Here is a 26,243-nt window from a genome sequence, read left to right as displayed (position 1 = left end):
ACAAGAGAAATGAAACTATAATCTAACACAATGGGATCATCTGATCCGGGTTTTAGGATTATCTTAAATTTGGCAAGATCTCTCCACCCTACTATGTTTCTACCCCTTTCTGCCGCATAAATTTTGGTTTTGATACTTCTACTTTTTATGCTCAGAATATCTTCAAAATAACCGAACATATTAATCTTAAATTCCCGGAATGCTGTAGGATTAACGTCTGATGGAAATAAATCCTCATTAGGCCAATACTTCACATATTTGCTGTCAGAAATTATTGTAAAGGACGAACCCGAATCTGCCAAGATATTGAGCTCAACTTCGCCTACCTTTGCAACTCCTATTGGACCCTTTGTGTGACTGTCGCCGTCATCTAGAGCTAGAACAATATTGGAACACATATTCTCATCAAAATCATCTACCACATTAATGTTTGTTCTAACGTTGTATTTTTGGTCGAATTTCCAGCACACGCTTGCAAAATGTCCTACCTTTTGGCAGCTTGTGCATCTTTTCTTACTTGCTGGACAACTTACGGAATCAGCTTTATGGTTAAGAGAACCACATCTAAAACATACAATAGGGGAAGAATTGGAATTATAGTTAGAACTGTAAGATTTGTTAGTACCGATTTCTTTCCGCCTTCTGTCGTTTACATAAGAAACATTAGAACATGAAGCTTCATTTACTTTAGCCAATTCTTTTCTGCCTTCAAGTGAACGTTCGATGCCCTTGGCGATATCTACCACCTCAGACAATGTAGGTTTTTTACAGGCAAGTAATTTCTCCTGAATTTTATGCTCAAAACAGTGAAATACAAATTGGTCGCGGATGTACATATCTGCCATGTCGCCAAAATCGCATTTAGTGGCTAACACCCTTAAACTACCAATATACTCTTCTACATTTTCTGACTCTAATTGTTTCCTCAACGCAAAACGATGTCTACCCAACATAATGTTCTCTTCCTTGTCAAATTGCTTTACTAATCTTTTCACAGCCTCCTGAAATTCATAAATGGGAATAAACTGTCCTGGAACAGGTTCATATTCTGGTAGGCTTTCAAACATTTCTTGGCCAGCAACTCCTAAAAGTCCATAAAGAATAGCTGTTTTCCGTTCAGCGTCATATTTCTTGCCATTAATCGCAACCAAATAATTTTCGAAAGCCTTGTACCATATCTTCCATTTCATCACCGGTTTACCTGGAACTTCAAGAAAATGAGCTAGAGCATTGAAAATACTGTCACTGGACATGACTTGATTTTCTTCCCCTGACTCTCTTTTAATTCTGATATCAATTGTGATGCCGGATTTTGACTATTAATTGGAATTAAATTGAATAAAAACACGCTAAATATAATACTGTACGAACGGTACTTGAATAGTTTCTTAAAGTTGAAATGTTCTCAATTCAAATTGACAGGACGAAAGATAACACTTTGAATGTGACAGGTTACGAAGAAAAGAAGCGTCTAATTCACTCATTCAATAAGGAGTTCTGTCCGTTTTCACCTTCTATACTAAACAAATATAACAGTTTACCCTCTGTTCTGCTAAGCGCTGGAAATGCGACACTTTGTTCACCTTGAATTAAATTAGCTGAAAAACATGCTTTACAATATGTGCTACTGACAGAAACTAAATGCTAATTCAAAATGGCTTTTTCTTAACTAAGAATCGATTTTTTTTTTAAAGATACAATGAACAATGTAGTGAATAAAAATGAATACTTGGTGAAAGAAACTAACTAACATATCCTGCATGCACATATGATCATGAAGTGAGACGCGTTTCGAAGTACCACAAAAGATTTCTCGACTCGGCAGTTCTTTCTATGTGAATCTCTAATTGAGAACAAATCTCATGTCTATGTCGATAGATTGTTTACCTTTTAATTTTCTTTCAGTTTCCAGCTTAAAAGCACAAAGATTTAGCAACAACTAGTAACCATTACGAAGTAATTGTAGTTTTTCCGATGAAACCGAGGAAAAACAAAAGTCGCTTCAAAATGGCGTCACGTACTTACTCTGAACGTGATGACGCACTCACGCTGCTCGTGAATTACGACTGATGGTGATACGATAGCAGCTGTGGTGACACTACTACGTCAGCTGTACTTGACAGTTGACAGTTAAAGGGCTACCAACGAACTTCTGTAACGGTGAAAACTTGCATCCGCCTCACAACTGACTCAATCCAACGGCTGATTTACCACAGCTACCCTGCAATACATATACGAAATATTTACAGACTGCCACTCGTTTCCACTTAAAACATGAATCTCCGCACTTGCCTGAAATATTTCTGTTGGCAGCCACTCAGCTCCGACGCGCTCCCTCAATAAAATCCGGAATGCAGATTTATGAAGACACTCCAATATCTGTCCGTGAACTCAAAACACGAAAAAGAAGCGAAATTACAAATAAGAACTGCTTCGTTTTAAGAAAGTATAAGTAATACCTGCCTCGAAAGGAAGAATCGTAATCTTGAAGAAATTTGTCCACAAGCTCTAGATAATATCGATCCCTGTAATGTTGCTCAATAATGACAAGTAGCAGGTGGTTGTGGTTGAACTCTTGTTTATTTATCCCAAGATTAATTATCTCCGAGGAGCGCCGGCCGGCGCTCTGCTCTCTGCAGTGGTCGGCGCGCTAGTGAATGCGCGCGCCCCCGGCGCCAACATGGCCGCCGTACGTCACGTCAACGTGACGTGCGTAAACTAGAACGCTACATATCTCCCCCTTTTACCAAAGACTAAATCAGTCACTTACACTTCGTTGTCTAGTTCAAAGTCTCGAAATCTGGATGGCCTTACTACTCGCCTTCCACTCCTGGTAACCCTACCAGTGTTCTCTTGAGTCCCTTGACACTGCGTTCCGGTACTTTCCATTTCTTCGCTCCCCGCTCCGTCACTGTTCATATTTCCTCCTGACCTGTCCATCTCAGCTCCTTGAGTCTCGCTCCCTTCTTCACCTTCTCGCGCCTCCACTGCACTTGCTCCATCACCTTGCTCACTTCCGCTTGGCCTACTTTCCACATTCAACTCATCCATGTCTTCACCTTCCGTGTCCATTCGTCCCCATCTCAGTACCTTGTTGCACCGAGCCATGCGGTCCTGAGACCACACGTTGCCGTCGCTCAGCAGGGCCGCTCGATCAAACACTTCCTTGACTTGCAGGGGCCTGCTATACTTGCTGTCTCCTTTCTTTTGTAGAGTGGCTAGCTTTACTCTCACCCACTCTGCCTTTTCCAGGCTAGTCTCTTTCACGTTCCTCCGTTTGTTGTAGTGGTTGGTGTAGATTGTTTGCGCTCTTTCCAGGTTGGCCCGTACCACTGCAGGGGACCACTCGCTCGTAACCACCTTATCCTTCCATACCCTATTGTCGTGCGTGAAGGGTTCACGTCCTCTCAATATTTGAAACGGGCTGTACCCCGTGCCTGTGGGGGTTATTCTGTAGGCCCATGCCATGTTCTCCAGCGCTTTCTCCCAGTCTTTGTTGCTGGATATGGCGGCTTGTATGGCTCCCATCACTACCCTATTGAATCATTCTACCAGGCCATTTCCCGCTGGATGGTAAATTGCCGTGTGTTTGATGGTGATGCCGTTTCTCAACATGAATTGGTTCCATCTCTCCGACGTGAACTGTGGCCCATTGTCACTCAAAATGGATTTGGGGATTCCTTCTCTTGTGAAGGTTTCGGACAGGAACTTCAGGATATTCTCCGTGTCCATGGACTCGCTCACTTTCAGCTCTGGCCATTTAGAGTATCGGTCTATGAGGACGCACACATACTTCTGCGTGCCCTGGTCGTCTAACACAGGTCCTAAAATGTCTATGGACAGCTCTTCCCACAGATTGGAGGGAGCATCAAACTTCCCAAGAGCTGGACGTAGTGATTTCAATGTTTTATCCGCTCTTTGGCATTGGGGACACTCCCTGACGTGCCTCTCCGCTCTTATGTCCATTCCTGGCCACCAGTAATTTTGTTTCGATCTGGCCTTGAGTTTTCCTATGCCCAGGTGGCCTTCGTGTAGCAAGTCCAAGAGTTTTTCGGTGAGGTTCCTTGGGGGGATCACCTTGTCTCCTCTATAGATAAATATACCCTTGTCTCCTACTGACAGTTCCTCCTTAACTTCGTAGTAGGGCCTCAGGCTCGTTTTCACATTTCTCTTGTCAGGCCATCCTTGCAGGATGTGCATTTTCACTTCTTTGATGTCGGTATCCTCCTCGTATGCTTCGGCCCATTCTTGTTGGCTGATTAGCTTCTCTTGGTCCTCTATGAGGGCCACCATCTCCCCTTTGTCCGCAGGGTCTTCCTCTCCGGGGTCCATGGCCGCTGCTCTGCTCAGGTAATCCGCTACTCGGTTCCGGTTTCCTGGGATGTATTCCACATCGTACCTGAACTCGAGTAACTTAAGGGACATTTTGGATATCCTGGGAGTGGCACTGGCATGGCCGCTCGATGTCAATACTTTTACCAACGGCTTGTGGTCTGTCTTGAGCAGAAATCGGGTACCCCACAGGAATTGCCGGAACCTTGTCATGGCCCACACCACCGCTAGCATCTCCTTCTCGATCACACTGTATTTGCTTTCCGTGTCCGTCAGTGCCCTGGATGCAAAGCTGATCGTCTCCATGTCCCCTCTTCCTCGGTCTTGCATGAGCACAGCGCCCAGACCCTTGTCGCTGGCATCGGTCGTGAGCACGGTGGTGCCCTGTGGGTCGTAGCCTTTGAGCGGTATGGCTCCCGTGACATCCTTTTTGATGGTTTCGAATTCTGCTTGGGCTACCGGTGTCCACTGAAACGTCGTGCTATCCCTGGTCAGCAACCGCATGTTGTAGGTCTTTGAGGCAAAGTGTACCACGAATTTACTATAGTACTCCGCCATTCCCAAGAACGACCTGACTTCTTCCTTGTTCTTGGGGGGTGGTGCTTCAGCGATGGCCTTTACGTTTTCTGCCTTTGGTGTGACCCCTTGTTGTCCGATTTCATGGCCTAGGTACGTCACTGATTGCAGGCCCAACCGGCACTTTGACCCTTCCGCTGTGAGGCCTTTGACTTCCAGTGTTTTTAGCACCTTCCCTAACTTCCGGTCATGGTCTGTCCTATCACGCCCCATCACCAGGATGTCATCCTGGAGGTATTGGACTCCTTCGCAGTCTCTGAATAGTTGGTGCATCATTTTCTGAAAGACTGCTGCCGCCGAGGCCAGCCCGAACTGCATGCGACAGAACCGGTAGCACCCGAACGGGGTGATGAAGGATGTTAGGCTTTTACTGTCCGGATGCACTGCTATTTGGTGGTAGGCTGATGTCAAGTGAATGGTGGAGTACCACCTTACTCCTCTGGTCTTGGCCAACATTTCCTCGATTCTGGGAAGGGGAAATTTTTCCACCACTATGTTTTTATTCAGTTCTCTCAGGTCCACACAGAGCCTGACCTTCCCGTTAGGCTTCATTACGACTACCAAGGGCGCCAGCCATTCGGCGCATTTGATTGGTTCTATGATGCCCTTCTTCTCCAGTTCTTGGAGTTCCGTCTGGACTGCTTCTCTCACTGCAATTGGTACATTTCTCACTTTGTGGGCTACTGGGATGGCTCCTTCCTTAAGCACGATCTTGTGTTGGAATTTCTCCATTCTCCCCACTGTGCCTCCGAACACCTTCGGGTAGTTCTCCTTCCATTTGTTCATGTCCGGCCATTCCTCCTGTTCTGTAAGTAGAATTTGTTCCTTCCCTCCTGGGTCGAGTTTTATTCCCAGGTCGCCCTGGTCTAACCATCCTAGGACGGAGGGTCCTTTTTCTGCAACGTATAGTTTGCACCACGCTGATCGGCCTCTAAACTCAAACAACAGGTGTCGGAATCCTAACATGGGAATGCGATCACCGTTGTAGGTGACCGGCCGTATGTCTAGTTTCTCCAGCTCTGGGCCCAACTTGGGTTGGAACTCTACTTCCCATACTGCCCGTTGCACGATGGTAAATGGAGATCCGGTGTCTGCCACTAATGTGATGGTGATGCCGCCCATGGACATGTCTAGGACGGGTTTGGTTGATCTCTTCCCATCCACGCTCAGTACTTGGTCGTATATGCATAAGACAGTGACCACTTCTTCTTCTGTGACTTCCTCGAGGTCTTCTTCACCTTGGTCAACATATTTCACCATTCCCTTTTGCTGTTTCTTCCGACACACCTTCTCGTAGTGGCCTACGATGCCGCAGTGCAGGCATTTGGCCCGGAATGCCAGACATCTTCTGTCGTGTGCTTCATGGGACCAACTTACGCACCTGTAGCACGTTTTCTTACTCTCACTACTCGCCTGCTTCCCTTGCCATCTGTTGGTTCCTTTGGTCCCTGGCGGCTTGTTTCTTTGGTCTTTGCGGTGTTCCTCTTCTTGTATTCTGTTCACCATGGTTGGGGTGGCCAATTCCTTCTTGGTTGCATTTGCGCACCTCCGTGCGAGTTCCGCCCTCTTAACAATGACCAACACATCTTTGAGTGTAGTGTCGCCACTCGCCCACAGCTTGTCTTGTACATTTGCGCTCGTGGTGTGCATGACAACCTGATCTTTAATGAACTCGTCTTCCCACAGTGCGTATTTGCACGTGGCTGCCAGTTTTCTCAGGGCCGCTACATATTCTTCAATGGTTTCTCCCGCCTTTTGTTTCCTTTGCTGGAAATTATATCTGTCCACTGAAACGCAGATGGTGGGGCGATAATGTTCATCTAGGTCTTCCACTGCGTGTGCATACACGTCGTCGTCGGTATCTTCTCTTTTTTTCGGTACCAGACTCTTGTAGATTCTGAGTCCCTCTGGACCTAGATTCAGCAACAGGATACGTTTCTTTCTTTGAGGGGTGAACTTTTCTTCATTCTCATCCTCCAGGACCCCTATGAAATTGTCTATATATTCTTTCCAGTCCTCCCACTTCATCAGTGGATCTCCGGGTTTCGGCAGGAATTGCACAGGCGCAATCGCATACCCCGCCGGGGTACTCATCTTCACTTCCTTGGTGACTGTTATGTCGGTGCCTTTGCCTGTGGGGCTGCCTGGGGTGCTGTCCTTGATCCCTGTGTGCGTGTTTCCCTGGGGACTCTTGGTGCTGGTCCCCACCTCCTCCTCTTTGGTAGCCAGCGCTACACCCCCGTGGCGTGGATCTACAGGAACGTAGTGCGTGTGTCCTTGACTGCGAAGTGATTGCGCTGCCTCTCTGGCCTATTCGCCGCTACTGTGATTGACTGTGGCACTGCCACGCTCCTCGGGTTCACTGTACCTCAGTATGTCCTGTCTTGTCTTGATGCGTCGTCTCATCGGCTGGGCTGCGCCAGGTAGACCTTTCCTGTGTCTGGGTGGGCCAGGTGACCGTGTGTGGGTCCTTCTGTGCCTCGTGGCTGCCACGTGGAGTCCGACCTTCCTTCTGTGCTCCTCGTGGTCGTCTGGTTGTGCCTCCCGACCTCGTCGCCACTGTAATGTTGCTCAATAATGACAAGTAGCAGGTGGTTGTGGTTGAACTCTTGTTTATTTATCACAAGATTAATTATCTCCGAGGAGCGCCGGCCGGCGCTCTGCTCTCTGCAGTGTCGGCGCGCTAGTGAATGCGCGCGCCCCCGGCGCCAACATGGTCGCCGTACGTCACGTCAACGTGACGTGCATAAACTAGAACGCTACAATCCCGTACCTTGTCGCCATTTGTAATTAAATGTAAATGAAGAAATTCCAGAAAAAAAAAATGAACATATGAATTTTATTCAACAAGTGAAAGAGCTTGTGCGAGGAGCAGTGACTGCGCAGAGTCACGGTGTATCTCATAGTATCGCTCTCTGACGTCAGTTTTATACATGCTTGACATTCTTGTTGTGCGCGTGCCTAGCAACCAATAGGAAAGGAATGCAGTATCTAACAACTAGAACCACAACAGTACACTACGTGCGTCGTCGTGTAGATCATCCGATCCATCCTGATTCCTGCTGTGAAAAAGTAAGCGTGAATAAGAGACATTGTCAAGTTATATTCGAAGGGGTCAGGGTTCAAGTACAGAGTGTCTAGTATAGTGGGAGAGAGTCTCGGCTCTAAGGGGTACTAGTGTTTGTGGCACTCTAGTCTTGGTGACAAAAGAGTACAGTGTAAAACTGCAGGTGGGGAGAGATTGCCGGGCAATAGAGGAGGAGAGTGTCAGGCGGCATAGAATTTTAGATTGCGCAGCGAGAGACGTCAGTGTCAGGCTTAGGGGTGAGTGTAATTTTCGGGCTGGGATGTGAGGCTTGAGGCGAGAGTGTCGGCCTCTAGAATAGAGCGTTATTCCAAACGGCGAACGCATCAGGGAGAGACTCGTGAGAGAACCCTTGGCTGTAGCAGAGTGTTCCAGGCTTGGAGAGAAGGAACGTGGTGAAACTCAAGAGGAGTCGGAGTGGGGAGAACGAATGCTAATTGCTAAAAGAGAAACGGATGCGAGGGAGAGGGTGGGTTAGAGGAGTATGGAATGTCAGTCTCTGTAAGCACCTCGTGACAGACTATAAAGGCAGGGGTTGGAATGGTCATTTTCTAATGTGCGCTCAGCAAGTGTGTGCCTTGAAATCTTCAGCCGCGCCCATCCTTAACTTAATTTATGTATTTTCCACAAATTGATGGACGAAACAGAAAACCTTTAATTATAGTTTTCTCTCCGGTGGGCGTTGGACAAAGTCAGACTCCCTCTTGAGCATTGTAGTTTATTTCCAAAAGTGTGTCCCTCAGCCCTCCCCCCCCCCCCCCCGACGGTTTGTGTGATCTCAAAAGCTGGTAAATGACGTTCCAAAGTGGTTTTTATCAGTTAATCCAATAAAAGTACCCGTTGTATTCAACTCGTGCTTTTAATTTCCTTCCTTGATTTCTTAATTTAAGTTCACATGATGACATTCCTTCTACAGATAACAGTGTGTTTTTTCTCTGCCAATTGTAAGATTACAGAGTCTGTATGCAGACCTTGCACTTCTGTAGAAAACAGGCTTTTGTATAGTTCTCACAGAGACACATGCTAAAGCACCTTTACTTATCACAGTTTGGATTTCCTTTCAATCTTTAAATCATTTGACAGCTCCTATTTGCTAATAATAACAAACCCCTTATAAAATGGTTTATGTCGTTCCCAAAAAATATGTTCGAGCATGCTGCAGCTTTATTTTCTATTCTTCTGTTGCACTGAGCATGTTAACACCTCTAGTTAGCTGCCTCAATAGTGATGCACCTGTCATGGCTTCCATCTTGTAATGGCAGTGTTTTACAGTGGTGTGTGTGAGACACATCTGTGTTTCGCCACCCATGGTGGACTCAACCTGTGTCCAACGCCCTGTCTGCATGTATGGTCAGTACCTCAAAGCACTGCACAAAAACATATTTTTTATGTGTGAATAGTTTTGAGAGCCTTGGAGTGGGAAATTGCTACATTCCCTAAGCGCTGGTGTCCAAGAAAATTAATCACCCTGTCAATCATGGTATTGTACATGTTCGCTTGTGGTTATATCCAGTATGATTAAGAATAGTTGTGCTACTGCGGTACCAGGAAATTGTTGTTCATTTTAGTTCCTTTTTCACAGAGCATTCTCATTATGGGTCAAACTTCTATAAGGTTTCTTAACTCCCACAACTCTAAACAGTAGTATTAATTGAGCTGTTCTTCACACCTTCTGGTTTGCTTGAAAATGCACCATTTGGCCACTCTTTTTTCAAATTTTTCTCGGGGGTAGAACTCCCGAACCCCCCGTAGGTGGTTCGAGCACGGACGCTACGCGCACTCGCCGCTGTGAAGTACGTCAATCCTTTTACGTTCCACCACTTTCAAATGTCACCAGCCGCCCCTGCCAATGACATGAGTTGAGACAGCTTGCTGCATAATGTGGGGTCGTGCGGGGGTATAGCTCGTGCAGTTATTAAAGACTTGAGGTGTAAGAACCTATAGAAGTCAATAGGTTGAAGGCCAAATTGGGATTGTAAGGTGGCAAAGGGAAGATGCGAGGAACCCATGTAAAGATCTCTTATTAAGTTCACACTGTTCTTAGACCAATGTTCCCAATAAAGGTGCTTACCTTCCTCTTTTATGCTCGGGTTAAACCATAGCGAGGTAAGTTTGGATCGGCTGATTTTGATTTTGACCTTGTAATGTCTTTCTAGAGATAGGAGGGCCCTTTTAGTGTTTAGCAATATGTACTTGGAGTGAGGATAGACAGTGGTGTCTGTTGTCATTATTGCAGCTAATGGCAAGTTGTGTATTATCGCCTTCTCAATGTGAACCCACACAGGTGGGTAGTATGATAATTCTAACTGTATTTACACAGCCCTAATACCCCTAAGAAGGTGTTGAACGGACAGTTATATATATTTTTAAAAAAATTACATTACATATGCCATGGTATTACTAAAATCTACATTTTGGAAGCACCATTTTATTGTAAAGCTATTTGCACATTTTGTGTCAGTCTATCTTATACTGTGCGTAAAAAATATAAAATAATGACTTTTATAGTCACAGTACTTTTTGTCGCAGGCTGTGACGTTGTAGCACTAAAAATACACAAGTCACCATTCTCCACTGCAACGACCAATATTTAATTCTGTGCCTCCCTGGTTACACACAGACCTTTGCAGTGCATGAACCAATAGACATTTCATAATGTGCTACAGTGCATTTTCCACAGAGTAACAACTTTTTCAATGTATTTTTCATTTACGCTGTCCATTAATTTATATGTAGGTGCTTGATGGTGAATGACCTAAAAACGTACAGAATATTTTGGAACTTATTTGTGAGGGGCTTGCGCCCCCAGAGAATCACTGTTTTTGATGCTCCAGTGGATCAAGTGTCTCAACCATACCTATGGGGCAACGCAAAGTCACCCTGCATGGCTCTGCATGGCCTCATGGATCTGGGGTTAGACAAAGCAGCGCAAGTCAATGTGTAGCCTTACTCTGCGCCGAGGAGGTGTTCTATAGGCGTTGCGTGGGGTTTCCCACTGAACACCTATGTATTTTGATGCTGCTCCATATTTACAAAATTATGTAAACCTGGGGCAGAGACAAAATTGTTCGCCTCCCCAGTGGTGGCGTAAGGAGGAGAAATATTTTTATTTCTCCTTGTTTTTTCCTCTTTCCATGTGTGCTGCATTCTGCAGCTCACACAGAAAGTGGAAAATGCCTCTTGGGAATGTTGGGAAGGTCCTTACGCCTAAAACACTTTGACAAGGGGTTCTCGGCATACAAAAGTTTGAAGACCTCTGCTGTAGGGGCACATGCGGTACAAAAGGGGGGGGTGATGGACGGAGCATCGGAATCAATCAAACACTCACACCCAGTCAAAAGGTTTAATCCATCACCGTTCTTTAGCCCACTCTGCCACCCCAGTTCAGACATGGCTATATGCAAATCAGTCTGACCCTGTGCCTCATGGGAACAGCCCAGCCCGAACTGCCAAGCCATGCCTTCCCTGGACCGGAAACAAACTTCCGAGGACCGGTTTCTGGCATTCCAGCCGTCTTCAGCCCGGCTTGCTTGAATCCAGTGGCAAAGTGAGTAAGGGACTCACGTCTGAGCATACCCTGCCACACTTATGGCGACCAAAAGCGGTACAAAAGGGGGTGGTGCACACCTCTCCCCAGGAGGCAGGATTTTACCTCACTCAAGAAGTTTCGGCAAAACTCAGCAGAAATCAGGACCTGGCTCGGCTTTTAAATGGAAGGCTGGTAGGCTCTCCCCTAAGCAAGATAGGTTATAAAAATAGCTCATCTATTTCATAGAGTCAATGCTGCTGCCACTACCAGTCCCACTTAGGCTGGGTAGACACAACATTAACAACACCCTATAATCATGGGCGGATTAGCAAGGCGGGCATTCGGGAATGGGCCGAAGGGCCGGTGCCTCAGTGCCCTCTGTGGGCCGTTTTTTTTCTCCCCTGTCCCAGTCCACAGAGAGTGGACTAGGAAAGGGGAGAAAAAAAACCGGCCCACAGAGTGCACGGAGACAGACAGAGAAAATTAAAGCAGCCTCGCTGTGCGGCCGGACAGCGATTGTCAGCTGTGGGCTCTCCTTCACCCCTACCCTGCCAAGCAATCAAGCTGAGGCTGGGGAGGGGTGATTGTTTGCACCTCGGCCCCCTGGCGCCCATGCAGCCCCGAAACGGTGTTAGTCTTAACACCTCGCCCACAGCCCTTCACATTCAGGGCACAGTGGGCGAGGAAGAATGGGTCTTGCTGTGGGGGCCTGGTGATGTTTGGATTTTTTTTGTTTTATTTATTTATTTATGCGATTTTATATAGCGCAGACTTTACCGAAGGTGTCAGAGCGCTTCACACTAGGAACAGCAATAATACATGAGGAGAAAATTATAAGTGGACAAATTACAAAAGCAAACGTTAAGTTACATGAATCAAAAGTGACAATAGTGAGCAACCAAAATACAAGAGGAGCAAACGATACATTACAGGATGAAAAAGAGATATGTGTGCAGGTTACACAAGTGTACAAAGTACAAGTAGAGGTATAATACTGCAATACTGCAATTAATGGCAGACACTCCAGCACAAGAACAAACGTTACGTAGGCAATGGTGGCACTTGTGCATGTATCTAAAGCAAACAAAAGTGAGAGGTAGCATACAGTGTGATACCAGAGAAAAGTGACTTGTGCAAGTTACAAAAGGGTACCATACACAGGTACAAGGGTAATACTACAGTAAATGGTAAATACTCAAACTGCCAGAACACACTGGGAAGGCACTTCCCATGCAACAGCTTCACCTCAGCCTCCCCCCTGGCTACCTGGCTACCTTGGATGACCCAGAAAGCTGTGTTTTGTGCTCCCCTGCCAGGACATTTTCGCAAGGCCTGGAGGGTTGATTAATTTACTAATTGCAGGGGCCTTACCCTTGTTCATGTGCTCCTGAGCTGAAGGTCTGGGGAGGGCTGAGTAGGTTAGTAATAGCAGGGGCTTTGCTGCTTTTCAGGTGCTCCTGTGCTGAAGGTCTGGGGAGGGCTAAGTAAGTTAGTAATAGCAGGGGCTTTGCTGCTTTTCAGGTGCTCCTGTGCTGGAGGGCTGGAATAATTTTGTGACAAAAAGGGGCCTTGCTATTTTTTTTAGTTCCTCAGCATGTAGGCCATTGTCACCTTGGCCCTGTGTCGTGTGCAAGAACAGTATCCTCCCACTTTCATTCCATGTCTGTGCAAATGGTGTTTCATGAAAGGGCACGCCCCTTGAATGTGGGCCACGCCCCTTAAATATATGCCACGCCTCTTGAATGTGGGCCACTTTTTCCGTCAGTGCCCGGGCCGAATTGTGATCCCAATCCGACCCTGCCTATAATAGACGTACGCTCTGGACGCTCCCTTCAACTCAGAGCTGCCCTCTCGGGTCGCAGTTAATGTCAACGAGAGATCCCTTGGTGAGCATGTGTTGTTGCGTTAACTGAGTTAAAAGTCGAAACAATTTAGTGATCGTGGAGTAACTTGCCAGGAGGTCAGCTCAGGGCAGGTGTGCTTGCTCTCCAGTGCCATATAGGCAATATTTCGTTCCAACGGTAGATGTGATCCGCCAGCTTGTGACCTGCCAGAACCGCTGGACCATGTGAGGGTCTGATTCGAATGGAGACTCACATAAGTTAATTGGCCGTTATGAAAAGGCCTCACTGGAATTTTGGAATTTCTCACATAAGCCTCTAGCAAAACGAACCATTAGACTGTAATTGTACAAGTTATGAAAGCTTTGCTTTGCTTCACACGAATCAGCCCAGAACTGCTTGTTTCCAACCCAGCATGGAGAGGCACATCCTCTCCTCTGACCCAACCATGGTCCCCTTTTGGTGCCCTGCACTAACTCTGACAGAGTTTACTGAGGTCACATTGTAGTAAAGGTGGAAGAAGCTAGGCCTGCAGAGAACCTCTGATACAATTACAGTATTGGCATTGGCCCAACCTTGGCCGTACGTCTTAACTATCTGGCACCCAGCTGACTTGGTGGCAGGTTGGAAGACTTTCTTTTTTATGTGTGGTGTTAGCCGAGACATTTAGAATTATATATATATATATATATATATATATATATATATATATATATATATATATATATATATATATATATATATATATATATATATATATATATATATATATATATATATATATATATATTTCTTTTTATACACTCTAAGCACTTTTGAAAATATTTGTGCATACGCGAGGACAGAATTAGACTTGTTATAACACCAGGGGACATGATACGAATAATAAAGCTATTTGATTGTATTTAAAGCAAGGCTAATGGTATTAACCGGAATAAAATTATATTTAGGACATTATACGATCATGGATTGTTACGGCTATGCTTTTATCCAAGTTTATCAATTTTAACTTTGTGTATATTTGTCGATATCAGTGTATTATTGAAATTGGCAACAGTGATTTTTCTATGTCTATAGCCCAATTTGCATAGGACAATGGAGTCACGCTTGCACCAATCACTTCAAATATACCAATGATAATGCCGAACTTTGTCATATGTTCAAGGATCCCGTGAGAGTGGAAACATGTTATGCCGTCTTGCACTGAATAAAGGAACATAATTGCACTAAAAAAAATGCTGTCTTGCACTCAATAAAGGAATATATTGAACTATACCGTGGTCCGGATCCGTTGTTTTGAAAGACTGAAGTGATATACGGTGCATATATATATGCTCCAAAGACTGATACGAGTACTCATGGGGGTATAATCCAAGTCAGGATTTATCGGCACTCAAATAAATAAAAACAAACACGTTTCAGCGGTACGCCTTTCTCAGTGTTGGCACCCGGCGCGTTTAAACCTCATTATATATGCATACAACAACAATTGGAGGTCTGGCATCGTAGGTCACTCAGGCGAGATAACATTTCTCCCGCCATGCTTGAGTGGCTTTTAACATTTTACTTTATGCGTTTGCGACAAGCACAGGGTTACAATGCTCTTAAATATTACAGTTCTAGCCCTGACATATGTATATCAGCAACCAACGAGCCTTCGGGGTTTCGAATGGAAACGTAATTATTTTAAAAAAAATTCAATTTACGCACTAGAGTTCGTGTACAGTCACAATGTGGTAAAACATACACATATGTGCGCGACTGCACCATGCTAATACCACTATTCCAAAATAGACCACCCACCTTGCCATATCTGCCAGATGTCACTTACATGCACTTCAAATATTGCCCAAGATGGGCCAAAGCTAGCACTTTGTATGGGCTACTTGTACTCCCTCGCAACTTGCGCAGAACACAGTTATATTCACAACTATGCCCTGAATGGGCCTATCTGCATCACCATGCCACTCGGACAATGTCCCTAAAATATCCCCTTCATTGCCCCCCTCCAAATGACAAAATAAAACAAAACATATTTACAGATGTAACCCTAGTTTTTCACCCATATTCAGACCTGCGGGAGACTTGGCTACCAAATCTTGAATATAGCAGGATTCCAATCTCCGCAGCCGTTTCTCCCGGTCTCCTGCTCTCGGGTCACGTGATACATGGTCAATGCAAAAATACTTAATCAACTTTCTATTACTATTATGGTATGTTTCCTAGCCACGGGGTCGCCAGGGTCCCGATTTTGTATCACCCGCTGATGCTCTAAAATGCAGACTTTGGCTGGATGGATAGTGCTACTTACATAACGCAGGCCACAAGGGTACACAAGGCAATATACCACATGTGTCGTATTGCAATTCATCTGTTTGGTAATGTGTAGTGGTTCCCTATGGCCTGCAACACTGTATGAGGTGACTTTGGTACTGTTGCTGCAGGCCTTACACTTACCACATGGAAAGAAACAAATAATGCTCTTGAAGCCTTTCTCCACTTTAAGTGGTGGTAAGTAGCTTTCTACCAGGTGATCTCCAATCGACCTAGCTTTCCTGAATATGCAAGAGGGATGTGGTGGCAAGTCCTTACCTATCACTGCATCTGATCTCAGTATGTGCCTCCTCGCCGATGCCTTCTCAAAAAACAAACGCCCGCCTTGATTCACAACCACTGGTTGTCCTCCACAGCCCTCAGCCTGCAACACTCGCCAAAGAAGCCCAGGGAGGTAAGGCTCAAAAACATCCAGCCCAAAACCCCTGTTCCGATTTAAATGTTTGAACTTTACATGTGCAAGAGGCGAACAGACGTGCCCTATGCATGCACACATGTTCATTATAAGGCCCAAGTCTACTGCTTGTATTTTTCTACATTAGCAGTGGGCGACAAATTTCTATCTGCCGGCGGAGTACGCAGAACTTTGCACACTCTGCTCGGAGAACAGAGTCCCCAAAAACTTTACGTAGTGGTGCTGAGTTGAGATTTTTCTCACTTTGCAGCTCGCCAACGTTAAGTTGGCAAGCAAGATAATCATATGCTAGACCACATCCAGGTGAGCTTTCTCTACGCGGGTGGTCGCAGTAGGTTGTTACTGCTTGTTTTAAGAAACCTGCCGCTCACGTTGAGGAAGCTGCCACTCGAGTAGAACATCTATTTGTAGTAATGAAGTCCCACGCTGTAGATGTAGTTTAGATGTTTATTAGAAGATATAGAGTTAAGTTGGTATAACGGCCCCACCAGGAGCATCCAGCATGATGCTCAGCCCAATGTCAACTGTCATCCACAGCCCACAGCATCCCAACATTCTCTAGTGCATCATAGCAGCAACATTCTACTAGCCGGACTGGTGATGGAGAAAGCACATATAACATAAACCAGATGCAAGAATACTACACTATTCAAGTGGCAGAAAGAATTTTCCAGCGCCTCGTGAAGTTCCACACAGCAGAACTCCACCCAGACCTAATCTTCATTTGTCTGTCCTGCACGAGGATACTGGGCAACCTTTTGCTTAGATGTGGTCTTAGCCACAGACTCCAGCTGTACTTTTCAACATTTCCTAGCCGCATGCAGTATCAGCTCAAATTAAACATGCATTCTCAATTTTAGCATTTCATATGTAAAGACAGGACCTGTGGTCTAGAAACCTGATTACGATACAGCATTTTTGCTCATTTTGTTGGTGCAATATTCCCTGACTAAAGCATTCATAAAGACAGAAATAAACTCACAGGGCCATTGTTATGAAATGCGACCTTATTGTGTTAGATATGTTGTCCTTGTAAATCCCAGCTGAAGGTCGGCAGCAGCAGAGAGATGTGTCTGCATGGCAAAAGTGAAAGGACAGAGCCAGAAAGATGTAGCAGAAATAAAACAGGAAATCAGCAGAAAATAGTTTCGGGCACAAAAATAAAAGAATTAGCCCCCAGATGCATCAACAACCTAATTTGCGATTCCTTAATAGCGAAAAATACTGATTCGCTATTAAGGAATAGCAAAATGGAATGCATCAAGAAATCACTAAAAAATAGCGATTTCTTAGAATTCCTTAATTGCGAGTCGCAAATTGCGAGTCACAATTAAGGAATACCTCCCCATTCATTCCTATGGGCCTAGAGGCCCACAGGAATGAATGGGAAGACAATCTCAATTTGCGATTCGCAATTAGCGAATCGCAAATTGAGATTGCGATTTCAAGGGTGCAGGGGTGTCCAAAGGGCACCCTGTTGCACCCCTGAAATTGATCTGTGCACATATGTTGCGCACACACATGCCCTTAGGGCAAGTGTGTGCGCAACATGAAACTTTGAAAAATGCACTTTAGTGCATTTTTCAAAGTTTTTGCAAATTACCATGAAGTTGTACTTCATGGTAATTTGCGTGCCCTATTAGCGAATTCGCTATTTTTAAAACTTTCATGCATTGCATTTAAGGAATCTCAATTTGAAATGCAAATAATCGCAATTTAGCGATTTCTCTGTTTGCGATTTTTGCATTTGAGATGATGCATCCCAAATGCAAAAATACCGGTCTCAAAGGGGCAGATTCTGAGAATATGCCCCTTTGCTAGCGGATTTTTGTTTGATGCATCTAGCTCTAGATATCTGAAAAATTGGCCCATATTTCCAAATGGGTGTCGTTTGTTTTGAACTTGTACAGGTATTTAGTAGGCTGTAGAAAGCTACATATATTTGTGCTTGCTGCATGCAGTATTGTGGCAATAGCAGAGACATCAACAGGTTAAACGACCGATTTGGCCTTTTAATTCCATCAGGCATTTTCCCAGTGGGCTGCAGCCATTGGCGTCTGGTTTTGAAAGCCGAGGGCCACTTTCCTCAGCTCCTTGGGATACACTGCAGCGGGCACAGCAGGCTTCAAGGGAGAGAGAGAGAGAGAGAGAGAGAAAGTGAGCGATCAAAGAGGTAGAACAGCCAGAGGAGAGAAAGTGGATGGGTAGAAAGAGGGAGACAGAGCGAGGATACAAAGGGTGTGGGGCTGGTTTCGGCATTTTACCCAGGGCTGCTTTTGGTTCCCCAGGCAGGACCTAAGTAAAAACCTGCCCACTGGACCACTGACTTGTTAGATGAGCTCTTCTGGCACTGCCTGATTGCCTGGCACTGCCTGATTGCCCAATAGGCTAATTTGATCGCGAGGACCCTACTGCAAAACATATTTGTATGGACTTTCCAGATGTACAGGGTTGGACTGGGACTGAAAGCAGTCCTGGCAATCAGCTCGATCGACTGCGAGGGGGGTGGGGAGGAGGGGGGCAATACTCCCACTGCCACTATTGTTACAGGCGGCCGATATTGCTGCACTGCTGTAAACCGGCAACCTGTAACAACCCGGGATTCAAAACTAGCCCCCAACCTTCCGGCCCACGGGGAAAACGCCTGGAACCCGCTACAGCCAGTCTGGGCTAGCCAATGGAGGCATGCGAAATATCGTAACTAAATCCAGCATTGTGCCCTTGACATGAGCATGGAGAACACGTTATGCTGTCATTAATAATGGCGTAGGTCCTTATTTAGAGTTTGGTAGATAGAATACTCTGCCACAAACTTGTCCCTTGTCAGACAATTTATTGAATATGCACGACGTTTTGACTGAGTATCCTGTTGTAGTTGGTTGCTAAACAGTCCCTTTAAATGTATGCATGCAGCTCATGCCAGGAGTGTTCACTGTCTCCATGGTAGGAATGTTCTATGTAATGTCATTTAGAGACTGGGAGGCATTGCAGTAATTTATTAAAGGACTTTGTAAACCTGCAAGACCTTGCTGTAATGTTGTTCATGAGACGAACCAGCCCTCCAAACAAGCATGGTTAGGGGGGCGGCGGCTGATGACCCTGTGGGCGTGCAGATAATGAGCTGGCCCAGCGTCCGCTCGGCCAGTACGCAGGTTGCTAAATAAATTGCCCAGGCCTCTGGGCGTGGTTTCAGATACTTGCTGGCCACCGCTGGTCACACCTGATAGCACGCCGCCATGGCTACGGTGCCTCTACTGGAGCCCTTCGCCGTCACTGGGCCACCGCCCTCTAAGGCGGCTCGCTGGAGAGATTGGGTGGAGCGCCTGGAGAACTTTTTCGAGGCTGCGGAAATAGCGCCTCTACGGCGGCGGTCCATGCTGCTCCATCTTGGTGGGGCAGAAATCCACAAAATCTCGAAGCGGATCAGAGAAGGCGGCCCGCCCAGAAACCACGCCACAATGCGCGACGCCATCACCGCTTACTTTGAGCCCTTCACCAGCCCCGACTATGAATGGTTCCTGCTCCGCCAAGCTCGCCAACTCCCGGAGGAGTCAGTAGATGTGTTCTACTCCAAGTTGAAGGAGCTAGCAAACACATGCACCCTCCCAGATGAGGACGATGAGGTTCGGGCCCAATTCATCCAGGGCTACGCATCCTCAAAACTACAGGAACGGGTCCAGCAAGAAAACAATATGCCAATGAGGGACATCCTGACGCTCGGCGCTCCAAAGTACTATCGAAAGCCAGAACTGCACATATGGACCCTAAACCTGCCGTCTCTGTCAAGACGGAAACAGTGTGTGCTGTTCGGACCGACTCCACAAAGCTGCGTCCCAGAACCACCCGGCAAGCGACCTCCAAGCCCGCACAATCGTCTCGCAGCCGCCCCTGTGGGTGGTGCGGCGGCCCTACCCCTCATGATAGAGCCTGGCCGGCGCAAGGCAACACCTGCAGTGCCTGTGGGAAAGTGAACCACTTCTCAAAGGTGTGTTGATCAGTGCTGAGAAGGAAGCAGAACGGCCCGCCGCGCAGAGTGTGAGCGGTAGAACCATCCCCCGACAGCCCAGCTAGCAGTGACATGGACGAAGCTGACGCCGCTACCGTCCATTTAGTCAGGATGCTGAACACTCTTTCGGCTGCCCAGCCTGCGGCACCCATGTGTACCGTCAATGTGCAAGACCAAGCGGTTGCAGCTCTCATCGACACTGGAGCCACCATTAACCTCATGGCTGCCAGCGTATACAGAACCCTGCCGAATCCTCTGACGCTTCGCCCCACCAGAGTGCCCCAGGCGCCCGCTCTGGCTGCGTGGGGTACTCGAGGCAGACCTCTCCCACGACGCAGCCCACCAACGGGCCATGGTGTATGTCTCACAAGAAGGCTCAGGATTCCTACTAGGGTGCAGGACGGCACAAGACCTCAGCCTGATCCACTTTGCTCTCACAGTCCGGGCCAACGACATTGATCACCTGCTACAAGGGTTTGCGAACCTCTTTGATGGGATTGGATGCCTTAACGGCCCTGCTATTCGCCTTCATATCGACAGGTCAGTCGCCCCAGTTGCCCTCCACCACCAGAGGATCGCCTTCCACCTTCGGCCCAAGGTAGAAGCAGAACTGCGCCTCCTAGAGCAAGCAGGAATCATCGAGAAAGTGAGCGGCCCCACCCCATGGGTGTCGCCCATCGTCGTCGCAAAGAAACCCAAGCAACCCAATGCTGTCCGCATCTGTGTGGACATGAGTATCCCCAACCTCACCATCAAAAGCGAGCGCCACCTGACCCCGATGGTGGACGACATTATCGGAGAGCTGCCTGGCTCAAAATGGTTCTCGAAGATGGCCCTTCGTTCAGGATACCACCAAGTTCTGCTCCACCCGAACTTGCGCCCCATCACAACATTCTCCACACACGCCGGGCTCTGGAGCTACACTCGCCTCAATTTCGGAATATCGAGCGCTGCGGAGGTGTCCCAAAACATCATCAAGAACGTTCTTCAAGGGCTAGAAGGCGTCCTAAACGTCAGTGACGACATTCTCGTACATGCCACATTAGAAGAGCACGTCCGACGCCTCCATGCTGTGTTCTCTTGGCTCCAAGATAACGGCCTCACCCTCCACCGTGAGAAGTGCGAGTTACTGCGCAGGGACATCAGCTTCTTTGGATACCGTTTCTCGGACCAAGGGATAGGCCCAGACCCGGACAAGGTCAAGGACATCCAGGACGCCCCCGCACCAACATCAGTGACTGGAGTCCACAGCTTCCTGGGTATGGTCACATACTGCGGGCATTTCATCAAAAACCTATCAGATCTGAATGGCCTCTTGCGTGACCTCACCAAGTCCACCAGCCACTGGGTGTGGGAAGCGGAGCAAGAGGAGGCGTTCCAGAGGACCAAGGCCGCCCTCTCGGCCGATACAACCCTGGCATACTTTGACCCTCGGCACGAGTCGCAGCTGGTGGTGGATGCCAGTCCAAAAGCCTAGGGTCCGTCCTGGATCAACAGCAAACCTGTGGTGAGTGGGCCCCAGTCGCCTACGCGAGCAAAACCCTCACACCCACGGAGCAAAGCTACTCGCAAATTGAGAAGGAAACCATCGCAATCCTGTGGGGGTGCTGCCACTTCCACATCTATCTATATGGGCACCCGTTCGTGGTAATAACTGATCACAAACCACTTATCCCACTGTTCCAAGGATCCTCATTATGTCCTCCCCCGAGGATAGAGAAGTGGGTGTTACAGCTCCAAGAATTCCAGTTCATGGTGGAATACAGACCAGGCACCCGCAACCCAGCCGACTTCCTATCGCAGCATGCATACCCAGTTACAGAGCCAGAAGCGGCGGAAGCCACGGCCATAGAAGAGTACGTCAGGATGATCATCGAAAGATCCAGACCCCTCCCCATTTCCCTGGACGAAGTGGTACAGGCCACACAGGACGACGACTGCCTCCAGATCGCCATCCAAGTGCTCTCCTCAGGAGATTAGAAGCCCCTCCAAAGTCCGGCGCCCTTTCGCACCACGGAAGCACAAGCCACACTGAAAGCCTTGTACCAAGTGCGCAACAAACTGTCAGTCTCCACCGAACGTTGCCTCCTAAGAGGCCCTCGCCTTGTCTTACCTGAACGCTGACTCATCAAGCAGCTCTCCTAGCACACGGTGCGCATCAAGGGATAGTGAAATCAATGAATCGCCTTCGGAGTAAAGTCTGGTTCCCCGGATTAGACGGACAAATGGAATCCATTGTTCAGCAGTGTCCTGTGTGTCTGACGACCAGCCTCCCAAACCGCCCTGCGCCAGCGATCACCGAGGATGGCCTCACCTCCCAGTGGAAAAGAGCCAGCACAGATTTTGGTAGTCTCCCAGGCGGAATGTACATGCTGGTAGTCATGGATGACTTCTCACGGTACCCGGAAGTGGAGATTCTGACCTCCACAGCAGCGGTTGACGTCATACCCAACCTGGAAAAGGTGATAGCCACCCATGGCCTCATCGGAGAACTTTGCACGGACAATGGCCCACCCTTTATCAGTGCTGAACTCTCCGAATACCTTCTGTCCCACCGAATAAAGCACAGCCGAGTGACCCCCAGGTGGCCCCAAGCGAACGGAGAGGTCGAACAACTGATGCGAACGCTAAACAAGACAATCCAAATAGCCATCGCCGATGGCCAAACCCTGGGGCAGTTGTGTTATACCAATTCCTACGGGAAAATCGTCTCACACTGCACTGCACCACCGGCATCCCCCAAGCCACCTCTGTTTCGGCAGAGCCGTGACGGATACCACCCCACACCACCCGGCGTGGGCAACGTCTCCAACCCCTCCAAATCAGTCAATGGACCGGCGAACAAAGACCAACCAAGACGCGTCCAGGAGAAGGAGGGCGGTGGATAGCCCTATCGTGGTTGGCGACCGAGTGCTAGCACGGGACCAGCACCCTGGCGGGAAGTTCCGGATGCCATTTGAGTTAGATCCGTGGACAGTGATCCAAATTAAAGGCACCATGGTCACTGCCTCCCTAGGAGCAGAAAGAGTGACCAGGAATGTATCATTCTTCAAGAAGTTTCCCCTGCACAACTTCGCAGAAATCCTAGCACCCAGTGAGCCTAACCCCGAGGAGCCAATCCGCCCGCTGGAGTCCGGAAGAGACAGCAACCATTGTCTGGCCCCGAGCAGATAAGACGGCCCAACCACCCCGAGTCTGGAAAGCCTGCCGTACCAGGAAGCGCAAGACAGCCGGGAGATACCCGAGGCGGATGGCTCGACAGACATGTCTCTGAACCCTCCAACTAGAGACAGTCAGAGCTGGTACAACCTACGGCCTCATTCACGGCTGTTACAGAGGTACCAAGACTTTCTTGCCCGCTGCAGACCGCTGTGAATGGGCGAATGAAGAACCCTGGTGAACCAAGTAAACTGTTCCACAAATGTTTTAGTTGCCAGAGACTGATGATTGTTATTTCAAAGTTTTGATGTGTTTACCCTGTTAGTGAGGTTTTGCTTTTTTGGGTAAAGGAGGAATGTAATGTTGTCCATGAGACGGACCAGCCCACCAAACACGCATCATTAGGGAGGGTGGCGGCTGATGACCCCGTGGGCGTGCAGATAATGAGCTGGCCCAGCATTCGCTCGGCCAGCACGCAGGTTGCTAAATAAATATCCCAGGGCTCTGGGCGTGGTTTCAGTTACTTGCTGGCCACCACTAGAACATGCGTGTCCCCGTGTCTCTATCCGGCAGCCCTGCCACCCACGACACTACACTTGCGTTGTACCACTGGCGACGAGTGAGGCTGGATTGGGGATCAGCCTCACCACCAATCCCCCTGAGGACCCATGCTATTTTTGGATGCTTACAACCAAAGACTTATGCAGCCAAATTGCAAATTGGAAAAACAACAATTGATGGACAGAATGCAGAACAATGTCATACATTCAACCCAGTACAGAGATCTGGGCCTAAATCCATCATTTTTTAGCGCTACACTCCACCCCAGTTCAGACATGGCCATATGCAAATCAGCCTTGACCCTGTGCCTCATGGGAACAGTCCAGCCCGAACTGCCAAGCCATGTCTTTCTTGCAAATTGGATCATTGTGCCCTCACTTGGATTGGAATTATTCCTAAAGCAATTCTATGAACTTTGGAGAACGAATGAGGCCTTTTGTTATGAAATAATGGAATGTTATTCTACTTATGGCTGATTACAACCCCTTCATAATTCTTTTCTTTGTTTACTCACCCTTATAGTCATGGTACATTTTAGCTGTGTTTTTTTGTTATTCTTAGCATTGTTATGTAAGGGGAATGCATTGTAGTTGTTTGCTACATAGTCCCTTTATGTATATGTGTGCAGGTCATTCCAGGCTTGTCTCCATGGTAGGAATGTTCTATGTAACGTCAGTTGGAGCTGGACCGGCAGGCTGCGCTGTTGGTGGTATGTTACTATCATTTATTAAAGGACTTTGTAAACCTGTAAACCTGTAAGACCCTGCGTTGTAACATATCCCTTCCACCAAATTGTAAATAAGGCCCTTAGCCTGTTCAATGTTATCATCAGCAATGACGCTGCAGATTTTCTGATGTCCTCAGCAACAATGCAGTGTATTCTGTCCCGTCATCAGCAAAGTCACTGCATGTTGGGTTGTGTCGTCAGCAATGACACAGCATTTTGTGATGTTATTGCAGTGGCACACCATGTTCTCAAGGCAGGCTTTAGGGCAGTGCAACTGGTGCGGGCGCATTGGGCGCCGACCTATGGAGGGGGTCCTGACCTCTAGTGGGGAAGCTGCATTTAGCAATAAGTTATGATTGGAGAGATGAGGGATACTTTTCCCGGTGGTAGGGAGAGAATCCAAGGAGGTGGTCATGGGGTGTGGGGGTGCCAAAAAGGATTGTCACACCGGGCGCCACCAGCGCTAATGCCAGCCTTACATGTTCTGATATCAGCGGATGTCACAAAGCATGTTCAGAGGTCACAGAAAATGACACATAATGTTCTGTGATGCGATCTGTGTGTTCTAGTATGTTCTGTGAATCATCAGATGTGAGAAAGCATGTTGTGCCATGAGCATTTACTATGTTTTGTCATGGTATCAGCAGTGGCAAATACTGCTCTATGATGTCAAAAGCGTGATACAGTATGTTCTGGATGTTATCAGTATAAAAAATAGTGTTCTCCAAGGTCATCAGCAGTGTCATCATGCCAGAAAGCAATTTCTGTAATGTCATAGTTAGAAACACATAATGTTCTGTGGTCAGAAAGTGGATTATTGTTTTGGGTATTTGACAAAATACCTCAAGGAAAAATCAAAGCCCTTGTCAGGGTGAACCCTTAATGTCACTAAATTAACCTGAATTCAACACTGTGATAGCTATGGCACAGATTCTGTCTTAAGTTAAGGCAATGCATAAAGTATTTATGCAATACCAAAACAGTAATAAAGTCAAAATGCAAAACAATAAAAATCCCAAATCAAATTAGAAAAATATAATAAAATTTAATAAACATTATACATCAAAATGACAAACAATTCCATAAGATGATCCGGAAATATACATTTATAAAGTTTGAAGTAGAAATAGTACAAAAAGGCACACACCTACAATGATAGTCAGTGGTTGTGGTAGACCAAGGCCTAGGTGCAATTTCAAGCTGAGCGTAATGGAACAAGGGTCGGATACACCTGCCTGGTTTGTCCTTATCAAATAATTTACCTTCTGAGTGGATGGATCCCTGTCTGTGCTCTGAAGGACACATGTGCCAGGCAGACCATGGTGGTAGCAAGAATGGTTTCCTCAGAACAGTATCTGCCAGAACAGGTCTTCACTTCAGAGTCACACAGGCTCTGGGGCTGGACTTTTCCCACTGTATGTCCCTGGTATTGCTAAAATGGGAGGGCTAACTTGCCCAGAAGAAGGTCATTGTCAGTCCCCAGATGCCCATTGATTGCATCCATGGCAATGAGCTCCCATTTGCGTGAAAAGAGCTGAGAAGAGCGGCCACCTTAGTTCTGAGTTAGTCCTTTAAGTCACAATCAACCACAGGAGTACATTTCTGAAGACCCCCAATACCTTAGAGGATGCACTTAGAGACTCACAGGGTGTCAGGCAGAGGCCAACAGCAGGGTACA

The 26,243-nt window shown here is 47.2% G+C and overlaps 1 protein-coding gene across 1 annotated transcript; it reads right to left on the bottom strand.

The window, feature by feature from the left end:
• Positions 1 to 529: 529 nt before the first annotated feature.
• Positions 530 to 1,253, bottom strand: LOC147679811 (uncharacterized). The gene is made up of 2 exons (XM_086944756.1): positions 688 to 1,253; positions 530 to 575 (listed from the first exon to the last, which is right to left on the bottom strand). The coding sequence occupies exons 1-2, from the start codon at positions 1,251 to 1,253 to the stop codon at positions 530 to 532; spliced, it is 612 nt and encodes a 203-aa protein (XP_086800882.1).
• Positions 1,254 to 26,243: the final 24,990 nt, after the last annotated feature.

Source organism: Lissotriton vulgaris, chromosome 11, assembly GCF_964263255.1.
Source record: "Lissotriton vulgaris chromosome 11, aLisVul1.2, whole genome shotgun sequence".
Taxonomy (NCBI): Eukaryota; Metazoa; Chordata; class Amphibia; order Caudata; family Salamandridae; genus Lissotriton; species Lissotriton vulgaris.
The sequence above is the reverse complement of the archived record's forward strand: the minus strand, read 5'-3'. Positions and strand labels throughout refer to the sequence as shown.